Below are 22,572 nucleotides of genomic sequence, written 5' to 3'. Positions count from 1 at the left end.
CCTGTCTTTGCAAGCAATTGTTTATTACTTTTTCTTTTTTTTATTGTCCATGGCTATCCCACCTCCCCACTGAGAGGCAGGATATGCTGTAGTCATAGATACCTGAACTACACCCAGACCGTCTTGGGTTCAAATCTTGCCCTGCACCTACTAGCTGAGTGATCTTGGGCAAGTTACTTTAACTCTCTGAACTGTAATTGTCCAAACTATAAGATTCAGATAAGAATAAGACCTATCTCACAGAGAGGTTGTAAGAATTAAAATGCTTAGCATGCTTAAAGAACTTATAATCATGAGTGGCATCTAGCACTCAATCAATAAATCTAAGCTACTGAAACGTCTACGTTCCTCCACTGAGGGAATTCCTATCCTAAGCAATGCTACAATAAAGAACACACGTGCATACATGCATACATGTGGGTGTTCGTCCAGAGAAGATACCAATAAGTAGGATTTCAAGGTCAAAGAACTGCACATTTTATATTTTAATTAGATGTGGTTAACTTACCACTCAAAGGATCTGTGCCAATATTCTCTGATATATTCAGTAGGATCTGATGACATTAATTCTACTTATTCTAAAGTTCTGCTTGTTAATTTTGCTTTCTTAGTTGTAAACGCCGCAGAATGGTATTCTGAAGGGTTATCTATTTTCCAGTTTGGCTTTTGTCCCATTTTCCATGATATTTGATTGCACCCCATTTTTGTAGTCAAGATTTCGTATCAGTTCCTCATCTTAAAAGTTTTCACAGTCTCCTTGGGAGACTGTGGTACAGATCACCAAACATTGGGTTCTTACTTGCTTTCAGGGGTCATGGAGGAAAGTTGGCTCTGTCCATGGGCAGAGTAATGGACAATTAGTCTTGTGACTAGGTACCCACCATCCCTCCAAGGGGTCTTTGCTTCCTAGGACCCCACCCTGTCTCTCCAAATCCAGCACTCCCACTACGAGGAGGAAGAGACCTCTATCCTTGCTGTCCATCTGGCAAGGGGGAGGACAGAGGGAAAGTAAACATGCAGTGATGAACACTCTTCTTTGTGCTCCAGAAATCACCCTGCTGATTTCCTCGAGTCCTTCTTGCTCTGGGCCTTTACATGATCTATTTAGGAAGCACTCTTAACACTTCACCCATATTACTGTAGTGTTGTCTGTGGGTATTGTAAGCTGTGTGGTTTCAGCCTTTCCTCTGACCCATCTGCTTTCTTCTTCCGGAGATTCCTCACTATCACTGGATCAAGGAGAATTTTACTACTTTCCAGTATGAGTGTCAGTTAAAAACATCTTTCCAATTATCTCTAAGGTTTGGAAGTAAAGAAGGCAAGGTGCTTGTTTCTGGAAAATGAGCAAGTTGAAGTGGGAGTATTCATTTCTTGAGAGAGGTGTATGTGTCAACAGTGTTCTAAAGGAAAAAACCAGAGGCATTAGGGTCAAAGTAAATGGCCACAGAGTGGGTCCGGCAAACTGCCTTCCCTAGGAACTCTTGACCATCCATGGGTGCCATCCACATTTTCCTAGGCATCCTGCTTCTTTTTCTACATCTTTTTGGACAATCAGACCCATGAAGTAGAAAGAAAGTAAAGAAGAAGAGAGTGGGAGGAAGAAAACCATTATTAAGAGGACAATATTAGTGAAAACAGTCCTACCCTCACCCAAGGATGATAGCCTTACAAGATAGCCCTTGGTGGAGCCAACTCACCTCCTTGCAGGAACTTCATAGGGTAGACAATGGCATGATATCTGTCTATGCTGAGGGACACCAGCACATGGGTAGAAACATAGAGCAGCACAATCTGAAGACAGAAACAAGAGGAGGTGCATGACTTCATAGAAATGAGGGAATGCATATCATAGAAAGAAGTGTTTTGTGCTATTTAGAAACCTGTGCACTGAATCTAGGGAGGGATGAAGTTTGGGCTAGGGAGAGAAATGACTGACTCCTTATGTCAAGAAGCAGATTGCTGTTCATGGAACTGGACTTGTCATTGCTAGTGGTGACCAGTGAGGATGCTTCTACGCTCACCCTTCTTCACTCATTCACTTGGCTTCTTGGATACCACATCTCAGGGTCAGTCTCTCTTCACATCTGCATGGTACATTTGTGTGTAATTGACTTTTAAAGCTAAGCTAATTTTCCCTGTCACAACTGACATTCCAGAATAATTAGAAAGAAACGTTCATTTGCCATTTATCAGTGTGAGTTGAGAGACAATGGAAGGCATCTGGTTTCCAGGAGACCATGTGTGGTTTAGAATCATTTATCATCATCTGCGTTGACAGTCCCAGAGCTCACTTCCTCCTCCACTTCTCTAGCAGAGCTGTTCATTAGGGTCATTCCTTGGGTCCCCTCTTCCTCCTTCCCACCACATCTCTTATTAACCTTGCCCAGGCCCTTTAATTATCCTAAGTATAGTGTTATTTGTAGAGTTTGCAGAGAAGGAAATTGGGATATAAGAGGTTAATATCTCTTACGTGAAGAGCATAATCAAAATGTAATTAAGTGAAATCTCTCTGAAAGGATGAATAAGGTGGAAAATTTTGGGGTAATGTTGAGCCTCATTTCTACCAAGAGTCCAGACATATCTCTGTTTTGTAACCTTTGGGCCAGTTCCAGAGCTGGGAAGAGTAAATCAAACACCAAAGTGTAAGGGTGAGTGTCTGAATCTCTTCTAAAATGAAAGAGAAATACCATGACTTTGGTAATAGCTTTTGTCTGAATTTATACCTTATTGTTCTTTCCCTCACTCAGACAAATAATAGTCAACTATATTGTTGTTCTTTATTATTTTTATTTCCAGAACACTACACAAATGCCTCCCAGCACTAACATTGTAGAAGGTGCCATAGGGAAGCGGTTTTCTGAGGGCTGATTAGAGACTGAAGGTTCTCCTGAGGGATATAAGAAGAGATTCTCCTCTTGCTAAAAAGGTGCTATATGGATGTCCAAGTTTAACTAAAAAAAAATTAGACAACTGTCTTCTTAGAGGAAACTGGGATTTCTATGTGTGATCCAAGAATTCAGAATTACTACAGCTGACCACACACAGCTCAGGAGGTGGCATTCAAGGAGGATGGGAAAGAAATCTCCCAAGGGCAGAACTCTGTGGGATGGAAAGTCATGGTAAGAAGATCACAATAATCTCAGCCATCTTTTGCTGTGTTGAGTGAGGTGGCCGACACAAGTTCAGAATTTGGAGCAAGAGGAAAGTACAAAAAAGAGTGCCTGGAAGAGCAAGCAACATTAACAGAAAGAGACGTATTCTGAGACACAGTCAAAAACAGTAGTTAATTTCAAGGGTCTTCAAACATCTAGGCAGGGTAAAAAAAAATTAAAGGTTACATAAAAGAAATGCATTTCAGATTGTCATGCCTCTTTTTTACAAAAATAAAATGCCAGAAAACAGCATAAAAACATGTTCAGAGTTTTGAAAGAAAAATTATGATCCAAGAATTTTGTAAATATCATTTCTGTGCCAAGGCACAGAATGATTTTTCTTAGATGTATAAGAAAGAAGAAAGCATAACATCACATAATCTCCTGAAAATCTTCCGTGAGGAAATATTTCTGCTGATTGTGCATTGTTTCAAAATTAAGAACTCTAGAAGAGGGACAGGATTGAATAATAACAGCTATGATAAGCAATGAGTCCAAAAAAACCCCACAACATGTTTACAAAATAACTATGAATATAGTTAGGAAACATTCCAGGGAAAAATCTGGGGAGTTGAGTGAGTGGAGAGAGTATAAGGAAAGACATCATGTCATATATTTCCATTTGGACATTTTAGGCATTTCTTTTGTTTTTTACTTTGATAGAGACATATTAAATTTAAAAATTAAAGAAAAGCTATGATAGTGAAATAAAAATGGAGAAAAAATAATTTATTAGCTTCTTATGGTAATTGTAACAAACTTTGTGGTTTAAACCAACATAAATTTATTCTCTTACATTTCTAGAGACCAGAAGTCCAAAATCAGTTATACTAGGTCAACATCAAGGTGTTGTCAAGGCCACCCTCCCTCCACAGGCTCTAGGGGGGATTCCTTCCCGTTCCTCTTTCAGCTTCAGGTGACTGCCAGCATTTTTTGATTTGTGGTCACACCCATCCCATCTTAGGTCTATGGTTACAATGCCTCTTCCGTCTGTCAAATCTCCCTCTGCCTCCCTTTTATAAAGGATACATATGATTACATTTAGACTTATTAAGATAATATCTAATAATCTCCCCATTTCAAGATCTTTAACTTAATTACATCTGTAAAGTCCCTTTTTGCCATATAAGGTAATATACATAAATTTCAGGGATTAGGATTTGGATTTGGGGGGCATTTTTCAGCCTATCACAACTAATAACCAAATAGAAAGGAAAAAACACATAAATAGGAAAAAAATTAACCAAAAAGATTAAAATGAGGTGACTTAAATAACACCAAACACTATTTGTCTCAATAAATATAAATGGCTTAAGCTCCTTGACTAAAACAAAGACTATGTACAAAACCCTTCCCCAAGTCTAACTGCATACTGTGTTGAAAACAAACCTCTAAAACCAAATGATTATCAAAGTTTAAAAATAGAGTGATGGCCAAGGACACACCGAACAACTAAAACCAAAAGAAGGCATCTATTACAATATTACTGCTAGATAAATTAAATTCAAAGCAAATTGCACTACATGAGACAAAGGGATTCTTTTTATTGATGAAAAATACAATACAGGGGCGCCTGGGTGGCTCAGTAGTTAAGCGTCTGCCTTAGGCTCAGGTCATGATCCCAGGGTCCTGGGATGGAGCCCTGCATTGGGCTCCCTGCCCAGAGGGAAGCCTGCTTCTCCCTCTCCCACACCCCTTGCTTGTGTTCCCTCTCTCACTGTGTTTCTCTCTGTCAAATAAATAAATAAAATCTTAAAAAAATATATGCAATACAAAACGGTGATGGAATATTAATGAACTTATATGTGACAAGCAACATAATATTAAATATGTATAACTAAAGTGTTCAAAGATTTACAAAGGATAAAACACAATAATACATAGATAGAAAAAATTAAACACACTTTAAAATAATACACATTACTGTAAAATATCTAGGCAACATTTCAAAACTGGTCCTAAACTAAACTACCAAGAAAGAAAAAAATCCCTCAATAGATTCCAAAAATTATACAACTTATATAATTTGCATATTTAAAACAACAAGCAATAAAAGCTGAAATTAGTATCATGTTATTTTTTTAAAATACCACTTGGAAATTTAAACACCCTTGTAATTAACTTGAGTCAAGAAGGAAATCAAAGTACAATTATAGTCAATTCATAAATGTCAACAATGAAAATTCTACACATCAACAACATATGGGGTACCATTTGGAGAACAGATGGCAGCTTGAGGACATATGTCTGAATTCTCACTACCCCACCCCTCAATTCTGACAAAAATGACCTAGGAAATATAAAACTAAGGAAAATCTTGCAGAGAAGTGAGACTTGAATGTAGCAAACTTAGGAAATTTTTATTTAGAAAAATACCAGATTGGATCCATGTAAAGGAGGATCCCTGTATTGACTTTAAAAATTAATATACTTTATTTTTTAGAACAATTTTAGATTTAGAGAAAAAATCGAGCAGATAGTACAGAGAGGTCCCACCCCCTACCCCCCACTTTTCACTATTATTAACGTCCTTGTTTAGTGTGGTTCATTTGTTAAAACTGATGAACCAATATCAACACATTATTACTAAAGTTTTACACGAAGCTTTACTCTTTGTTGTAAAATTCTATGGGTTTTTGACAAATGCATAATGTCATGTATCCACCATTCATACAGAAAAGTTTCACTATTCTAAAAATCCTCTGTGCTTTACCTATTCAATCCTTCCAAATCCCTAGCAACCACTGATTTTTTTACTGTCTTCATCCTTTCCCTTTTCCAGAACATCAAATAGTTGTAATCATACTCATGTAGCCTTTTCAGACTGACTTCTTTAACTTAGCAAAATGCATGTAAGATTCCTCTGTGACTTTTCCTGGCTACACAGCTCATGTTGTTTTATTGCTGAATAATATTCCATGACATGGAAGTACCAAGGTTCTTTTTTTTTGTTTTGCTTTGTTTTTAATCCATTCAGATTTTGAGGAACATCCTGTTTCTAATTTTTGACAATTCTGAATAAAATTACTATAAACATTCTTGTGCAAGTTTTTGTGTAAATGTAAGTTGTCAGCTCAACTGGTTATATACCTAGGAGTATAATTGCTATATTGTATGATAAGGGTATGTTCAATTTTATAAGAAACTGCCAAAATATCTTCCAAAATGGCTGTACCATTTTGCACTCCTACAAACAGCACTAGCATTTCATATCATCAGTTTTTTGGATTGTAGTCATTCTAATAGGTATGTTAGTGCTGTCTCGTTCTAATTTGCAATTCCCTAATGCCATATAATGGTGAGCTTCTTTTCATATGCTTGTTTATCTTTCTATCTTCTTTGGAAAAGTGTCTGTTCAGATCTTTTGCTCATTTTTAAGTGGGTTGAATTTTAAGAGCTCCTTGTATATTTTGGATAAAAATCTTTTATCAAGTATGTGTTTTGCAAACATTTTTTCCCATTCTGTGCCTTGTCTTTTCTGTCTCTTAACAGTGTCTTATGCAGAGAAGTTTTAAATTTTCATAAAATCCAACTTTTCATTTTTTTCTTTCATGGATTGTGCTTTTGATGTTATATCTAAAAAGTCATTGAGAAACCCAAAGTCCCTGATTCTCTCCTATGTTATCTTCTAGTAGTTTTATAGCTTTGCATATTTCATTCAAGTCTATGATCCATACTGAGTTAGTTTTTGTGAAAGGTGTGAGGTCTTTAGTCAGATCATCATTATTATTATTTTATGTGGATACCAGTGACTCCAGCAGTATTTCTTGGAGAGGCTATCTTTTCTCCATTGAATTATCTTTGCTCCTTTGTCAAAGATCAGTTGACTTTTAGTGTGCATTTCTTTCTGGGTCTCTACTCAGTTTCACTGATCTATTTGTTGATTCTTTTGCCAATATGCTGTCTTGATTTAGCTGTAGCTTTATAGTTAAGTCTGGAAATCACATGGTATCTCTCATCCAACTGTGTTCTTCAGTGTTGTATTGGCTATTCTGTGTCTTTTGCCTGTCCACATAAAATTTAGAGTTTGTCTATATCTATAAAATAACTTGGTGGGATTTTGATTGAGATTGCTTTGAATTTATAAGTTGCTTTGAGCAGAACTGACATTTTAACAATAGTCCATCTTCCTATCTGTGAACATAGAATATCTGTCTATTTATTTAGATATTCTTTGATTTCTTTCAATGACGTTTTCTTCACACTGATCTTGCACATATTTTGCTAGGTTTATACCTAAGTCTTTCATATTTTTCATGCCAACATAAATGGTTATTGCATTTTTAATTTTAAATTCAAATTGTTCATTGCTAGAATATAAAAGCACAATTGTATTCTTCAACCTCATTATTTTTATTTTCACTTAATAAGCCCACAGATTTTCTGTGTTTTGTATTTTTTTGGTTTTTGTGTCTATTCTTTCTGATTGCCTACATAGATAAGCTTGTCATCTGAGAACAAAGATCTTTCCTCTTTCCCAATCTGTATACATTTTATTTCCTTGTTTTGTCCTGCTCAGTTAGTTGGGACTTCCAGTATGATGCTGAATAGGAGTAGTGAGAGGGAATATCCTTGCCTTGTTCCCAATCTTAGGAAAGAAGCATTCAGTCTCTCACCATTAAGTATGAGGTTAGCGACAGCTTTTTGTAGATGTTCTTTACCAAGATGAGGAAATTTCCCTCTATGAAAAGTTTATTGAGACTTTTTAACATAAATGGATATTGGATTTTATCAAATGCTTTTTCTGTATCTATTGAAATGATCATATAAATTTTCTTCTTTACATTTTTGATTTAATGGATTACTTTGAATTTTGAATGTTGAATCAGCCTTGCATACCTGGAATGAATTCCACTTGGTCATGGTATGTAATTTTTTTATAAGTATTTTGGTTCAATTTACTAATATTTGTTGATAATTTTTGCATCTATGTTCATGAGAGATATTGGTCTATAGTTTTCCTTTCCTGTAATGCCTTTGTCTGGTTTTGGTGTTGGGATAATGTTGGACTCACAGCATGACTTAGGAAATGTTCCCTCTGCTTCTATGTTTTAGAAAAATTAGAAACTTATTAGTAGGGGCACCTGGGTGCCACAGTAGGTTATGCATCTTCCTTTGGCTCAGGTCATGACCCTGAGTTCCTAGGATCGAGCCCCATATCAGGCTTTCTACTCAGCAGGGAGTCTGTTTCTCTCTCTCTCCCTTTGCCCCTCCCCTCATTCATGCGCTCTCTCATTCTCTCTCTCAGAAATAAGTAAAATCTTAAAAAAAAGAAACTTATTAGTATAATTTCTTCCTTAAATATTTGGTAGAATTCACCAGTAAACCCATCTGGGCCTGGTGCTTTCTTTCTTAGATTATGAATTATTAATTCAATCTGTTTAATAGATATAGGTCTATTCAGAGCATCTATTTTTCATTGTGTGAGTTTTGTCAGATTGTTTCTTTCAAGGATTTGGTCCATTTCAAGTAAGGTTATCAAACTTATAGGAATATAGTTTATAATATCCCTTTATTATTCATTTAATATTCATGGGATCAGTAATAATGACCCCTCTTTCATTTTTGATATTGGCAATTTGTGTCATCCTCTTCTTTTCTTGTTTAGCCTGGCAAGAAGTTTATCAATTTTATTATCTCTTTGAAGAACCAGTTTACAGTTTCATTGATTTTCACTAATGAATTACTGTTTTCATTTTAGTGATTTGTCCTAATTTTTATCATTTAAGACATTCTGCTTGCTTTAGGTTTACATTGGTCTGCTTTCCCTAGTTTCCTAAGGTGGAAGGTTAGATGATTAATTTTAGATCTTTTTTATTTTCTAATACAAGAATTTAAATGCTATGTTTCTCCAAAAGCACTGTTTTTAATGTCCTACAAATTATGATAAATTACTTTTTCATTTTTTTCTTCGACCCACGTGTTACTTAGAAATGTGTTGTTTAATCTCCAAAAACATTGAGATTGGACAGCTAGCCTTCTGTTTTACATTTTTAGTTTAATTCTAGTTTGGTCTGAGAGCATAATTTGTGCTATTTCCACTCTTTTACATTGTTAAGGTGTGTTTTATGGTCCAGTATGTAATTTCTCTTGGTGAATGTTCCCTGTGAATTTGATAAGAATGAGTATTCTGCTTTGTTGGATGAAGTGTTCTATAAATGCCAATTAGGTCGATTTGATTGATAGTTTAGTTTACTTCAACTGATAGCTATTTAGTTCCACCATATCCCCGCTTCTAAGTACTGGCATAATTTATTTCTCAGCAATTGCTAGAATAAGTAATTGATAACATTTTTCTAAAAGGAAGCAAAATTTTTAATAAGAAATTAAAATAAATTTTAAAAAATTACCCTGAGAAAATACCAGTTCCAGATACTAATCAGGGCTCTTTCACATCGACTAAACTTTCAAGATTATGTTCAGAGCACAAAAGATTTTTAATTTTAACTCTTCTCTACCCATTTTCTGAAGATGGAGTCACTCTACTTTCAAGGTCTGAAAATGATAGAACAAATGAAAATCATAGATGAATATAGATGCAAAGATTCTATAAAACTCTACTAACAAATGGAATCTTGTAGGATAAGGTTTTCCAAAATTGCATTGTGCATCTATAGAACTACAATAATTTAGACCTGGAGTATGGGCATAAGAATAGAAATATATTAATGGAAAATAATTTTAAGAGCTCAGAAACAGCACATCAATCCTAACACCAGTTATACAACAGTTCATTCTTTCTATACTTAGTTGATGTACCTTAATCCATATTATATACATATATAAGGTATTAATAATACAATATATGTATATGGTACATATGTAATATTTTACACCATATATTTTACATATATATGTATATATATTTCCATTTATAATTTTTACATCAAAGCATATTCAACAGGCAAAGTGTAAATGTCTTTAATCTAAAAATAGATATTAACAATTACTGAGAACAAAACAAGTATCCCAGTTATAAAAAAAAATTGAAAAAGGATAATAGGCAATTTAAAGAAGAAGAAATTCAAATACCAGTAGATATTTTTAAAAGTCCAATTTTAGGTGGTAATACAAGAAATACAAGTTAAAACAATCAGAGATAATACCTATTTTCTAACGATCTGTCAACGTTTTTCAAAAAGAACAGTAGCCAGTGTTGTGTTAGTTTCGGGGGGGTGGGGGAAAGGCAAAAAAAAAAAAAAAGAATTGACAAATTTCCTGGAGATTGTTTAGACAGTGCTATATATATGCTCTGAATATTTGTATCCCACCAAAATTCACATGTTGGAATCCTAATGCTCAATGTGATGGTGTTAGAAGGTGAGGTCTTTGGGAGGTGATTTAAGTTATGAGAGTGGAGCCCTCATGAATGAGATTAGTGCCCTTATAAAAGAGGCCTGACAGAGCTCCCCAGCTCCTTCTGCCATGAGAGGGTATAATTTGAGGTCTACAACCGGGAAGAAAGCCCTCCATCTGACAATTTCTGGCACGCTGTTCTGGAACTTCCAGCCTCCAGAACTGTGAGAAATAAATGTTTGTTGTTTCTAAGCCACCTTCTCTGTGATATTTTTGTTACAGCAGCCTGAATGGACCAAGACAGCCAGAGTAGGTCAAAGGCCTTCACAATGACCCCAAAATTTTACTTAATGTTTGAAATGTGAACATTTATATTCTTACTAATGTTATTTTTGTTTTATTTATATATTTATTATTTTAGCAAAAAAACAAATTAAAAAATCTTACAAATTATGCTTGTCCTTCCAACTAGAAGGAAGCGAGCAGTTTGTTGTGTAAAGGGCTGGGTTCTATATTACTTTCCTTATGAAGAATCCAAGACCTAGTTTTGGTGTCAGTTTGTCTCATCACATTTGTAAGGTGCGACATACCTGCAAATAGCGGACCACTTGGCGAAGGAGATCAGGTGCCAGAAAGTCTTCAGTGAATCGCCAAATGATGTCTGTCAAGATGTTAATCAGACCTGTGAAAGAGTCTAACAAAAACACACAAGTGGTTAATTTTAGTATCTTTTGAATTTCCAGGCCTGCCACAGTAGAAATGGATTCCTGCGGAGATTTTTTTTCCCCCTGATTTATCAGGTGACCATTAAGGAAAAGTAAGCCAAGGCAGGAGTCCATTGACTTTTATTATTGGAGCTTCTTACCACTCAGATAGAGCCACCTTGGGAGGATTTTGGTAATGACTAAAATGATTTTGGTAATCATACAGTTGACATTTTAAGTCACAGAAGAGGAATTTTAAGGGGGTTTAGATCCCTATCCAAACAAGGACTGTGTGAGGATCAATAAGGGCAAAACTGAGCAAAGGAAAATATTTATCTTCAAGAAAACCCTCAAAATTCCCCTTTTTGTATCGTTATTTTACAATGTGGACCTCTTATTACCTCTCTACCATCAACAACTTCCCTCCACCTCCACCCCAGTTTCCTTTTCTTTCTTCTCCTTTCCCCTTTCAACGTCTGTCCCTGGAAAAAGTCAAGTGCGTGATCTATCAGTTTAATCAACTTAGTTGGTTAAACTACAGAGGAACTGAGGCCAAGATTTGAGACCAAGGTCAGAGATTTTATGCTCCTGTGGTTATCTTTACTCATTTCTATAGTTACAGATTGTACATTGTGCAGATGTCTACATCAGAAATGGTAAAATATACTATATGTCTTGAAGTTCCCTCTCACCCTTCCATGACTGATATCACTAATTGATCATGTGATTCAGAATCTTTCTCAAAACAGTGCTGGAGAGATTCTCTGCTGATTATTGGATAGGGCTGGGACTTAAAACAGGAAAAATAAGAATTCATTGACTTAGGGTCACTTTCTTAGAACATGGGCTATAACACTCTGTCAAGGACCCAAGAGACAAGGCAAACTCATTCATAGGGTGGCTCTTAGAAGTCTGGAGGAAGTGTTGGTCCTTCTTAGGCAAGGAAATGGCTGAGTTGCCCTGACAGACAGTGGAAAAAAGGAATAAAAAGACCAAAGGAAGTGGGCATGTTGTAATGGATATATTATGTGAAGCCAGAAGACCCACCAGGGAATTATATTCCATGGAGGGCTCAGAAGACACATCATTCATGAAGAATGTCCTGGTGAGAGGAACACCAGCATGACAAAGATGCTCATGGTGGCTTCCTACTGTAAGCCAGAGTGGATGGTAGGAGAGGTGGTCATAGAGCCAGGTCTTGTAGAACTATAGTAAGTATACACTGTAATAGTTCTCCTAGTCCTTCCCCAAAGGGACCTATGGTCATTTATTTGAGTGACAGTACACTGGGGAAAGAAGAATATACAGACATTTTGAGGACTATTAGACACAGGGTCTATGTTGACATGATACTTGGCTACCTGAAATGTCATTATGGCCCCACTACAAGAGTGGAATCTTATAGGACCAGGTAACAAATAGAATTCTAGTTGAAGTAGAATGGTTCGCTAGATCTGCAGACCTTTCATTGTTCATTTCCCCAGTCCCTGGGTATTTAATTTGTATTGACATACTCGGCAGTTGGAATAACTCCATATTGGGCTCCTCATAATAGTGGCAGACAGTAAGACTACTCATTTGGACAACATGATGAATTACCCCTTATTATGGTCAATCTAGCTATTGTTTTATTTGACTGTCTTAGAATTACCAACAATGGAGACCAACACTGAGCCCCAATATAACACTATTTCTTAAGACCAACTCGCTACCTTGTGAAAAGTTGACTGCACTGGGTCCTTCAATACTGCAAAGGCCAGCTATCCATCTTCCCGGTGTATACCTATTTTGGGTATGAACTTGCCTTCCCTGACCTCTGAGTTGTAGTCAACACCATTCACTAATCTCTAGAGGATTTCTGATTGCTCAACTGGAATGGAATGCCACACAACATAATATCTGATCAGGAAACCCACGTCCTAGTGAAGGGGATATAGGCTTGAACCACTGATCGTAGAATCCTCTGTTTATATCACATAGTGTACCACCCAGGAGCCGCTATCTTCTTGGAGCACTGGGATGGACTACTAAAGGCACAGATAAGGGGCCAACTTAATGGCACTCTGAAAGGATGGAATGCCATCCTTCAAAATGCTGCATATGCATAAAATCAGAGCTTCCTTTATGGTGCTGTGTTCACTAATAGGAGGTAGACAGACATCTGAGAACCAAGGGGTAGAGACAGGAATGGCCTCACTAAACATCACTCCCAAAGGAGCCCTGGGACACTTTGTGCACCTCTCTGCTCTGCAGGCTGGAGGGCCTGGTTCCAAAAGGAAGTACAAACCTGCCAAGGGACATAGCAAGGGTCCCTTTGAGCTAAAAGTGATGACTGCCACAAGGACTCCTTTGTCCAGGGACTAGCAGTTGAGAAGAGAAGTCACCACTGTGGCCAAAGTCAGTGGCTGTGATCAGCAGATGGTGGTAGAGCTGGGTTTATACAATGAAGAAAGAGAAGAGTATGGGTAGAAGACAGGCAGTTTACTTCTCAAGTTATGATTGACGGCAGTAATGAGTGAATGGGGCTAGGGATGCTGGGCATACTGCAGCAGACCCTCAGTGAAGAGTTGTGCAGATTATTCAGGCTCTCGGGTGCCCTGTCCTTCTGCGGTGGGAGGGTGATAGGGGCTGAAACTGAGTCTTTATTCTTGTCATGAAGACGTGCACCCTGGCTTCAGGCTGCACGAAGACAAGGCAAGTGGCAACTCTGTCCTGGATGACATATGAACTGTACCCTCTAATAAATTGTTCAGATCAAAATTTGAATCCTGCCTTTGTCGAGAAACACTGCTAGCTGTTATGGGAGAGGATTCTATTTCCGTGCAACTCTACTCAGACAGAGGAGTGGGCAGAACCTCAGTCAGAAGTAAAGGGTTATGTGTTTGGTTGGATTCAGGCTCTCAGAAAGCGGAACAGCTAAACAACAAAAGAAACTTCAGTTTTGCAGTAGGCCACTCGTAATTCCATTTCCAATAGTTTATTTTTATTGCTGTGTTTCTGTTAAAGAGAAGTAAGACGTAATGAAAACTGAAAATGACACTGTCACTTGGTTAACTACTTCTGTGGACCCTGGAGAATGAGGAGAGAAAGGAGGCCAGCGTCCGGGGCAGGTAGGGCAGGTATAGGTGCTCAAAGCACATTTATCAAATAAATTGTCACTAAGGTTTGGAAAAGGCATTTATGGCTTTGTAAAAATTAAGCTTTTATTTAGAGATAATTAAAGACTCACGAGAAGTTGCAGAAATAGCATAGAGTTTTCACGTACCGGTCACCCAGCTTTCCTTCTGACATGGTGACATCTTATATAACTAGAGTTGACTTTGTTGTTCAAAGGACAATTATTACTCTTAATCCAGGTTTCTGTACAACTGAGCTGGTCTTAAGGAATGTTACTAAGCAGTCATTATATCCTTGTTAATATTTTAAGTATTTAAAGTATCTTAAGATTTTTTAATCTAACCAAAAACTATGAGGTAAGTTCCCCATTTTCTAGATGGGTAACTAAGTGTGATTAGAATCTTTTCTAAGATCTTATAACAAGTTAGAGGTAAAGGCAGGCTTTTAACCCGGACTTGGATGTCTGTGTCCACAGTCTTCACCACAGTACCTGTGTGTTTTTCTTTCCTTCTCTTTTCTCCCTTTCTAATTCTGGTTCTTTCTGTTCTCATATATTCCGCAGACCAGGATATAGGCATGATTCTTCCTCCCATCCCCTCATTCCTTTTCCTGGCTGCCCTGATTCTTCTCTTGCCCCCCTCTATTTATAGGACCACTCCATCCATAGAATTTGCCTTTATTCCTTTAGAGAACTGTGATGGTAAGTCTTCCTTTTCTGGATCTTCACTATAAACAGGATAAGCTTCCAGCTTAGCATGAAGACCTTCCACAATCTGACCTTGCCTACCTCTTGCCAGATACCCACGTGACATTTTTATATTGAAGACCACGGTGATCATACATTCGTGTTTTCAGATATGCATTCCCTCTTCTTGAAATTGCCTCACTCCAGGTATCAGTCTGTTGAATTCTTATTTACCTTTGAATATCTAGCTGACATGTCCCCTTTTCCAGGAGCTTCCCTTGACCATTCACACAGTAGAGGCTACGACTAAAGGTATTTGGCCCTCCCACTCTTATGCCCATCTGTCTCTTCCTTTTTGTGTTTCTGTAGATAACAATTAGACCACTGGCAAGCACATGGGCACTACAACAAAAATATCAGAGATTAGGGAAATCTTGTAGCAGTCTTGGGGAGTCAGAGAAGTGCGGAGGAGGTCAGATTTGAGCAGGGTCTTCAGAATTCTGAGTTGGGACCTGAAATCTCAGGAAGCATTTCTTGGCAGGAATCGACTGGAAGGATGAGTGGAATGGCCATTGGAGTTCCTTGGATCTTCTTTTTTGTTGTACTTATTCTTTAACTAAAGAATAATGGGGAAAATCCCTAAACTTATGTTCCTCAAATCTAAGTGATTATATTAACAATTATAATGTCCTCCAGTAAAATTTCTTTTTTCCCCTGGAGCTCAGTCTGAAATAAGCCCAGATCTGGGAGTAGACCATCAATGGAACTGGGCCCCAGAGTTTGTGGCTATTAAGCAAATACTGCTCTACCTGATCAGTAAAAAGCTATTTAGTTACCTAAGTAATTGAATACATTGCAAATAAACCTTTCTTAAACGGTAATTAACAGGACCTTGGGAACAAAGGGTACACTTTAAAGGCTTAATCACTTCCATGCTATTATTCCTCCTTCTTAAAATTTCTTCAGTGAGAGATCCTAGGAAGCTGCAATACTCAGAAAAACCAAAACAGGCTCACCACAGGCTTCATTGCTCCTTTGATGGTCTCTAAGAAACCTGAGTGTCGGTTCCCAGTTGGAGCATGGACATGAGTGGGGTGGGGAGAAGTCAAGAATGAGGGGACACCTGAGCTGAACCTTAAAGGGTCAGTGAGGATGGGTCGGGGAAAAGCAGGTGAAAGACACTGATTCTAGGCACAGATGACAGCATGAACAGAGTTATGGCATGAAACAACATCAGTTTGTGATTGTCTTTCAGAGAAGTCTGAAGTAGGAGCTTCCAAGGGCAAGAAATGGGGCTGGGGAGACAGAAGTTGGACCTTTTAGGGTCTCGTGTGCCAGTTAAAAGAGCTTGTGCTTTTTCCTGTGTACTGCGGGAGCTAGTGAATGTTTATGTGCTCAAACGCCTGTTTCAAATAGATTTCTCTAGTCTCCTTTGGGGGATCAATTTGGAAGGTCCAATGCTGAAATCACACTATACTTTTAGGGAAAGATGCAAAAGTACGGGAAAGAGATAAGTGGTACCGGGTGTATGTCAAATAGGAATTGGGATAGAGAGAAGGGTGCAGATTTGAGATATACTTTATAAAGTAAAATAAGGAGGACTTAGTGTTTCGAATGTGAGATAGAGCGAGAAGTCCTGGCTTGGGTGTTCGTGGTAGATGGTGGTGCCTCTTGAGAATACAAGAGGATAAGCTCGTTATATTTGGGTTGTTCCCAGTTTTTGGCAATTCCAAATAAAGCTGCTATGAATATTCATGTATAAAATTTTGTGTGAATGTAAGTTTTCATTTCCCTAGGGTAAATACCCGGGAGTAAGACTGTTGGGCCATAGGATGAGTATATGTTGAACTTCATGAGAAACTACCCGACAGTTTTTCAGAGTGGCTGTACCACTGTGATCCGTACCCAGAATAAATGTCTGAGAGATGCATTCTCTCCTTGTCGGCACTTGGTATTGTCAGTATGTTTTATTTTAGTCATTGGGCTAGGTGTGTCATGGTCTTTCATTATGGTTTCCATTTGCATTTACTTAATGGTTAGCCATGTTGTTGCTATGATCATCCGCAGCCCCTATGCTTCACATTCCTCTTTGAGTGCTCTGTCAGGGTGGGAGCTGAGGTGTGGAGGGTTTTAGAGCTCCAGTCTCTACTTTCATCTGCCCCTGTGTTCCTGTAACACGGTTGCAGGTTGTTGCTCAGTGCTTGCTAAGCCGGAGGTTGGAGGGGTCTCCTTTGTCCTGGCTCAGCCTTGGTCTTACATCAACCTGTGCACCAGGGCCTTGGGGTTGGGACCTTCTCGGGATCCCAATTCCTTCTCCACCATGGCATTCAAACTTCTGCCTCATATCTATGGTGGGTCTTGTGTGGGAGAGAGTTTTATGCCCCTTCCCTAGTGGTAGGTGACGTTCAGTGGAATTAGTAGAATATCTTGAGCCAGACATTTTATGCCCCCATCCCCAAGAGTTGAGGGCTTTTTATTGGTTGTCTCTATGTCTTTCCCTGTGTTCTGGGGCAACAGTCTTTGGTCCCACAGTGGCCTAAGGTGTTGAGACAGGCGACTGAGCAGGAGGGCATGATTTCATACCTTTCCTGAGGGCATAAATTAAACCTTTATATATATCTGCACACCATCTTGGTAACAACTCCTTAACTCCACCATGGTAAAGAGGAAGCAGCCATAGACAACCCTTTAACCAAATGAATATAGCTGTGTCCCAATAATACTTTATAAAAATAGGCTGCAGGCTGGATTTGGACTGAGGGCTGTAGCTTGTCAACCCCTGACCTACAGAATAAACTACAAATTGTGACATTTGGAGCCTTCCTGTGTACCTCTTAGGTCTGATCTTTTCTTGTGCTACTGGAAATTTGTACCATAAGAGAAACCCTTTCAACCAGCACATTAATACTGACAGCTGGTTAGTTGATCAAAACGTTGGTTAAAAAAAGGAAGCACACTCACAAACCCATCTTAAAACATTTTAATAGAAAACATTAATGTGCATGCATTTATCATTTCTTTAATGTAGGGCTAAGACTTTTATTTGATTTTATGCATCATCTTTCTCTTGTGTGCATAAAATATATCCGTAATGCATCTTTTATTATTTCCAGTTTTGTTTTCTTTTAATTGGAGTGAGAACTTGAGATATCAGCATAGCAATTTGAGGCAGAATCTCACTGTAGGGATTTTTATAACCCTCTTTCATTCTTTTATAGTTCCAGTCCCTGTGCGTAATTCTATTGCTTCTTTTAGTGACTCAGAAAAAAAATAGTCAAGTCTTTCCAAAGTATCCAACTTAATTTTCACAGAACAACAACACTTTAACGTAGCTTATGTTAATTATATTATTTTAATAATGAGTACAACTGGCACAAACTGGTTTGGGAACAAACACCTGTGACTCATATAACCCAAGAAGTGGGAGCAGAAATGGATGACTTTGTAGGGACTATCCTGCTAGTCATGGGTGCGAGTTAGTCAGGGTGTTGGAAGGAAGAATGGAGAGTGTTGGTTAGCCCAGTAAAGCATGAAGAAGATGAAGCCAAGAGACCTTACATGGGAATCCTTTACTGTTCCTTGACCATTCCCGGCTGTTCACTCTGCCAGCCCCTTTCTTTATGTTGCTCCCTTGACTTGGGAGTTTCTTTATGCACCTCTACCTAAAGAATATCCTAACTCCTCTAGGTTTAGTTCAGGGTTACCTACTTTTTGAAACCTTTTCTGACTACTGGGATTGGCTGATTGCCTTCTCTGGACCTCTCCCTACCTTGCTATCAAAGTATCTATAACAGATTAACACATTTATGTTTTGTATTTCTCTCTAATTCTGCTATATTAGGAGAGGATAAAGATTATATTTTATGCACTGTCTTGTCTTGGACCCTAACATCTTTTTACATGGTAAGGGCTTGGTAACTTTCCGTGTAATGAATGACGACATTGTTACTGCTATTGCTTGATCGGCTGCCTCAGCAGAGGGTTTCACAGAGCAGACTGAACCCCATTAACTATCTCCTTCAGAGTAGATTGAGGTAATGGTTATAGAGTCAAGACGCTGGAAGGGGGAATATGATTGGAAATTTTGATCCCCAAGCAGGTTTTTTTTTTTTTTTGGTAAATTTTAGAATTTCTTTTTAGAGAAGGAGAGAGAAAGAGAGAGGGAGAGAGGGGCAGAAGGAGAGAAAGAAAATTAAGCAGGCTCCACACCCAGCGCAGAGACCAATGCAAGGCTGGATCTCATGTCCCTGAGATCATGACCTGCGCTGAAATCAAGAGTCAAATGCTTAACCGACTGAGCCACCCAGGCGCCTCAATCCCCATGCAGATTTCTAAAAAAGTGATCTAGATTCTGAGATCTCTGCTAGACTGTAAGCTCCTGGTTAGCAGTGGCTGTGCCTTACTCATATTTCTAGCCTCATCCCTTTCAGGGTGTCTTGCAAGATACTCGCGCTTGCAAGATAAAGGAGGAAATGTTGGTGAACTAAACAGATTTGTAAAGTCCTTGAAAATGTGATGCCACTATTGTAAGATTCACCTCACCTAGAGAACATGATGAAGCACCATTTCTTAGATTCCTACTTATTCTCAGCTGATGTTCATACTTTCCCATACAGAGAAGAACTATGGGAATAATGAACACTTAGCAAGCTGAGTAACTTTTTCTTGGCAAGTGAGTAGCATGTGAACATTTGTCACATTGGATAAGGGGACCACTGAATACAAACAATTTTAAGGAAGACTTTGACATTTCTGACAATGTAAGATTCTTTTAGCTTCAACTATGGTGTTATGGATGAGAGATGCCCTGGTTTTCCTGGAGTACACTGTGGATAGGATTGTCCATGGAGAATCTCCAGGGTATACAATGTTTCCAGCTCAACACAATGTCTTTAGTGTTGTTGTTTGTTTTGTTTTTAAAGCAAGGGAGGTGATAATTGTTTGCCTGTGGTTGGGCATGAAATAGCAATTTTTGATATTGCTAAGCATCCTTTTCTCCCCCCTAACCCTTTCTTTGGAACAAGATTTGAAGACTTTATATGAAAATCTGTTTAATGATGGAACTTGCATTGCTCAACCTGATGCCAGGTAATTAAAATTTTTTCTCAAAAAAAGTAAGTTCTTGGGTCTCTAAGTTTTAGACTCATTTTACAACTAATATGATCCTGGCACTGTGCCCTTTGCCGAGATTAAGTACTGGCTGAGCTTAATGGCCCACTCCCCAGCTCTTTATTAATCCTGGGAAAGTGGCCCGCACCTCAGTCATTACTGCTCAATTAGGTAAATAATCATCACATCCATTCTCATTAGACCACTCTCTCCACAAAAAGCTGTTTCTGAGATTTTCATTTAGTCTTAATAAGTCATAAATGCCACTAGTATCTCCCTTTTTCCATTGGTCCACTAAACAAATACAAATCATGTATCTAATTAAAGGAACCCAAATCCTCCTAAAACCTATTCTCTTTGCTTCGGTTGTGTGCAAAAGCCAAGAATCCCATTATATGAGGCCAACTGGCTAGCGTGGGTCATTGGTTATTGCCGGGTGGTGAAGAACTCTTATACTTAGACGTGCAAATATCAGGTTCAGCAAGCGCATATGTTTTCTTGAAGTGGGGAAAAATAAGTCATCAAGTCACTACTATTTCTCCTCCTTCACTGTTTTACTGGGAAATTTCTTGAGGCATGGCAGTACATAATCATGATCACACAACATGAGGCTCAAACTGACTCTGAGTGTAAAAATATAAGACATGGACAACTTGTTTCCTCCTTTAATGAGAGTTTGTTTTCCTAGTAAGAATGGTCTTCCATCAATCCCATCAATGGTCTTGGATTTTTAAAAACCCAAGTGAAGGAGAGAAGAGTTCCATATATAGTTATCCAAGAGATGAATTCTTTGAATGTCTTTTTTTTTTCTTTGCAGTTCTTGCCCAAAGACAGCTGAGTTGTAGCAGGTTGGCATGCAAGTAGTAGATTGCAACAAGAAATAGTTAGTTCTCATTTCATCCTGCTGCAAAAGGGCACAGGCTGATACATAGGGAGGTGAGGCAGACACAGAGATAGGCTGCTCAGATCCCTCTTGAAGAACGACCTCCCTGTCCAGTTGTGAGAAGTGTGGTTTGCTGGCATCTCCTCGCTATTAGATACCCCAGGATCTGCCTCAGCTTCCTAGTTGAGATCACACTATTAGAAGTACAAGTCCTGTCAATGACTGAGCAAGGTGCGAGTAGAAGGGTCTCGTCATTTCCATCCAGCACAGGAATCCTATAATGAGCGAGCAGAAACTGTAAGATTGTCCTTATGTTCTGATGGGTCCTCCTGCCCAGTCTTGCTTCTTCCTTTTTCTTTTCATAGATGTTACATCCCCTTCCCCATTTTTGCATGCCTTATTCTGTTTCAGCATCTGTCTCCCAAAGAACCCGACTTGCAACAGGAGGTAGGGCAGGAAGGGACGCATGACCGTTCATTGTCTAGGGATAAAAGGCTGCCTCTTTGCATAATCTAAGAGTTTAGCTCCTAGCGCAGTCCCAAGCTCCTACCCAATTTTCTGGAAGATAGTTTTCTGGAAAAAATGATAACTAGAAAGTTCAGGCTTTGTTTAAACTAGATCTACAGTAATGACTGTCTATCTTATTTTCTACAATGCATGCTCATTAATTTATGTTAGTTAATGTAATACATTTGGCATCCACTAACAAAACAGTGTTGATTAAATTAACTGATTGGCTTACAGGGTGAATACAACCAAGCCAGTACTTGAGAGAATAGAACACAAAGAAATACTGGTTGTGATGAATGGTTCCAAGATAGGACCATTATTTGTTGACAGAGATGCTATTTGTGGGGCAATTCTTTGTTGGGCTAGACTGTACTGTGCATTGCAGGAAATGTGGCATCCCCAGATTGTGTGATAATTCCAAATGCCCAAGCCTTTCTAAATGCCCCAGGACTGCCTCCAGTGGAAAATCACTTGTAAAGCAAGCTGAGGTGTTCAAGGTCAGAATTATCTAGAAGAGTCTGAACTGCTGCATAATATATTAGGGCCAAGTGAGTTGTCTGTGTTGAGTCGGGAGTAGGGAGGATGGAGCCGAAGCTCAGAGGAGACAGAAGATAGGAGCAAGCAAGCAGAGGGGGAAAGCAGAAGCCAATCACAGGGTCAGAAGGAAGCTGGAGGATTTGGGCCACCGTTCGGTCACTAGAACAGCAGAGTGAGACAAAGCAATGCCCAGAATAGTGGGTGATTGATGAAGGCAGAAACAGGGATCAGTCTGGGAACAAGAGAGCCTGCTGGGCTTCAGACTTGTACTCATACACTGGACTCTGTATTTATTTCCTTGGAAGAGGCTTGTCTCAATGTGTCTTGTAAGGCCTTGGCCTCATCTTTCTAGGTGACACTCACCTTTCCCAAAAACCAATTCTCTGAGTCTGATCTTGCCACTAAGGAGGGTGGAGACAAATTTTGGCTGACTGCCTTTGTGCCAGGCATTGCTTGGGGCTATTTAACATGCGTTGGTTTATTTAATGCAGTGTTTGTACGAGTATATCTGGGCCCAACTCTCTAGTGTACACGTCAATAGAATTAGTGACCATTCAGAGTCTGCATTCAACTTTGGGT

General features: G+C 38.6%; 1 protein-coding gene across 1 annotated transcript in view; it reads right to left on the bottom strand.

The window, feature by feature from the left end:
- NPSR1 (neuropeptide S receptor 1) overlaps positions 1-22,572 on the bottom strand; it is a 147,310-nt gene that overhangs the window by 34,685 nt on the left and 90,053 nt on the right. The window contains 2 exon segments of the mRNA XM_025873355.1: positions 1,698-1,791; positions 11,039-11,142. Coding sequence (XP_025729140.1) covers positions 1,698-1,791; positions 11,039-11,142 — 198 coding nt within the window.

Source organism: Callorhinus ursinus, unplaced genomic scaffold (assembly GCF_003265705.2).
Source record: "Callorhinus ursinus isolate GAN/ISIS: 27379988/994484 unplaced genomic scaffold, GSC_fseal_2.0 scaffold12, whole genome shotgun sequence".
In the NCBI taxonomy this organism is placed as follows: Eukaryota; Metazoa; Chordata; class Mammalia; order Carnivora; family Otariidae; genus Callorhinus; species Callorhinus ursinus.
Note: the sequence above shows the minus strand (reverse complement) of the source record. Positions and strands in the feature narration are given on the sequence as shown.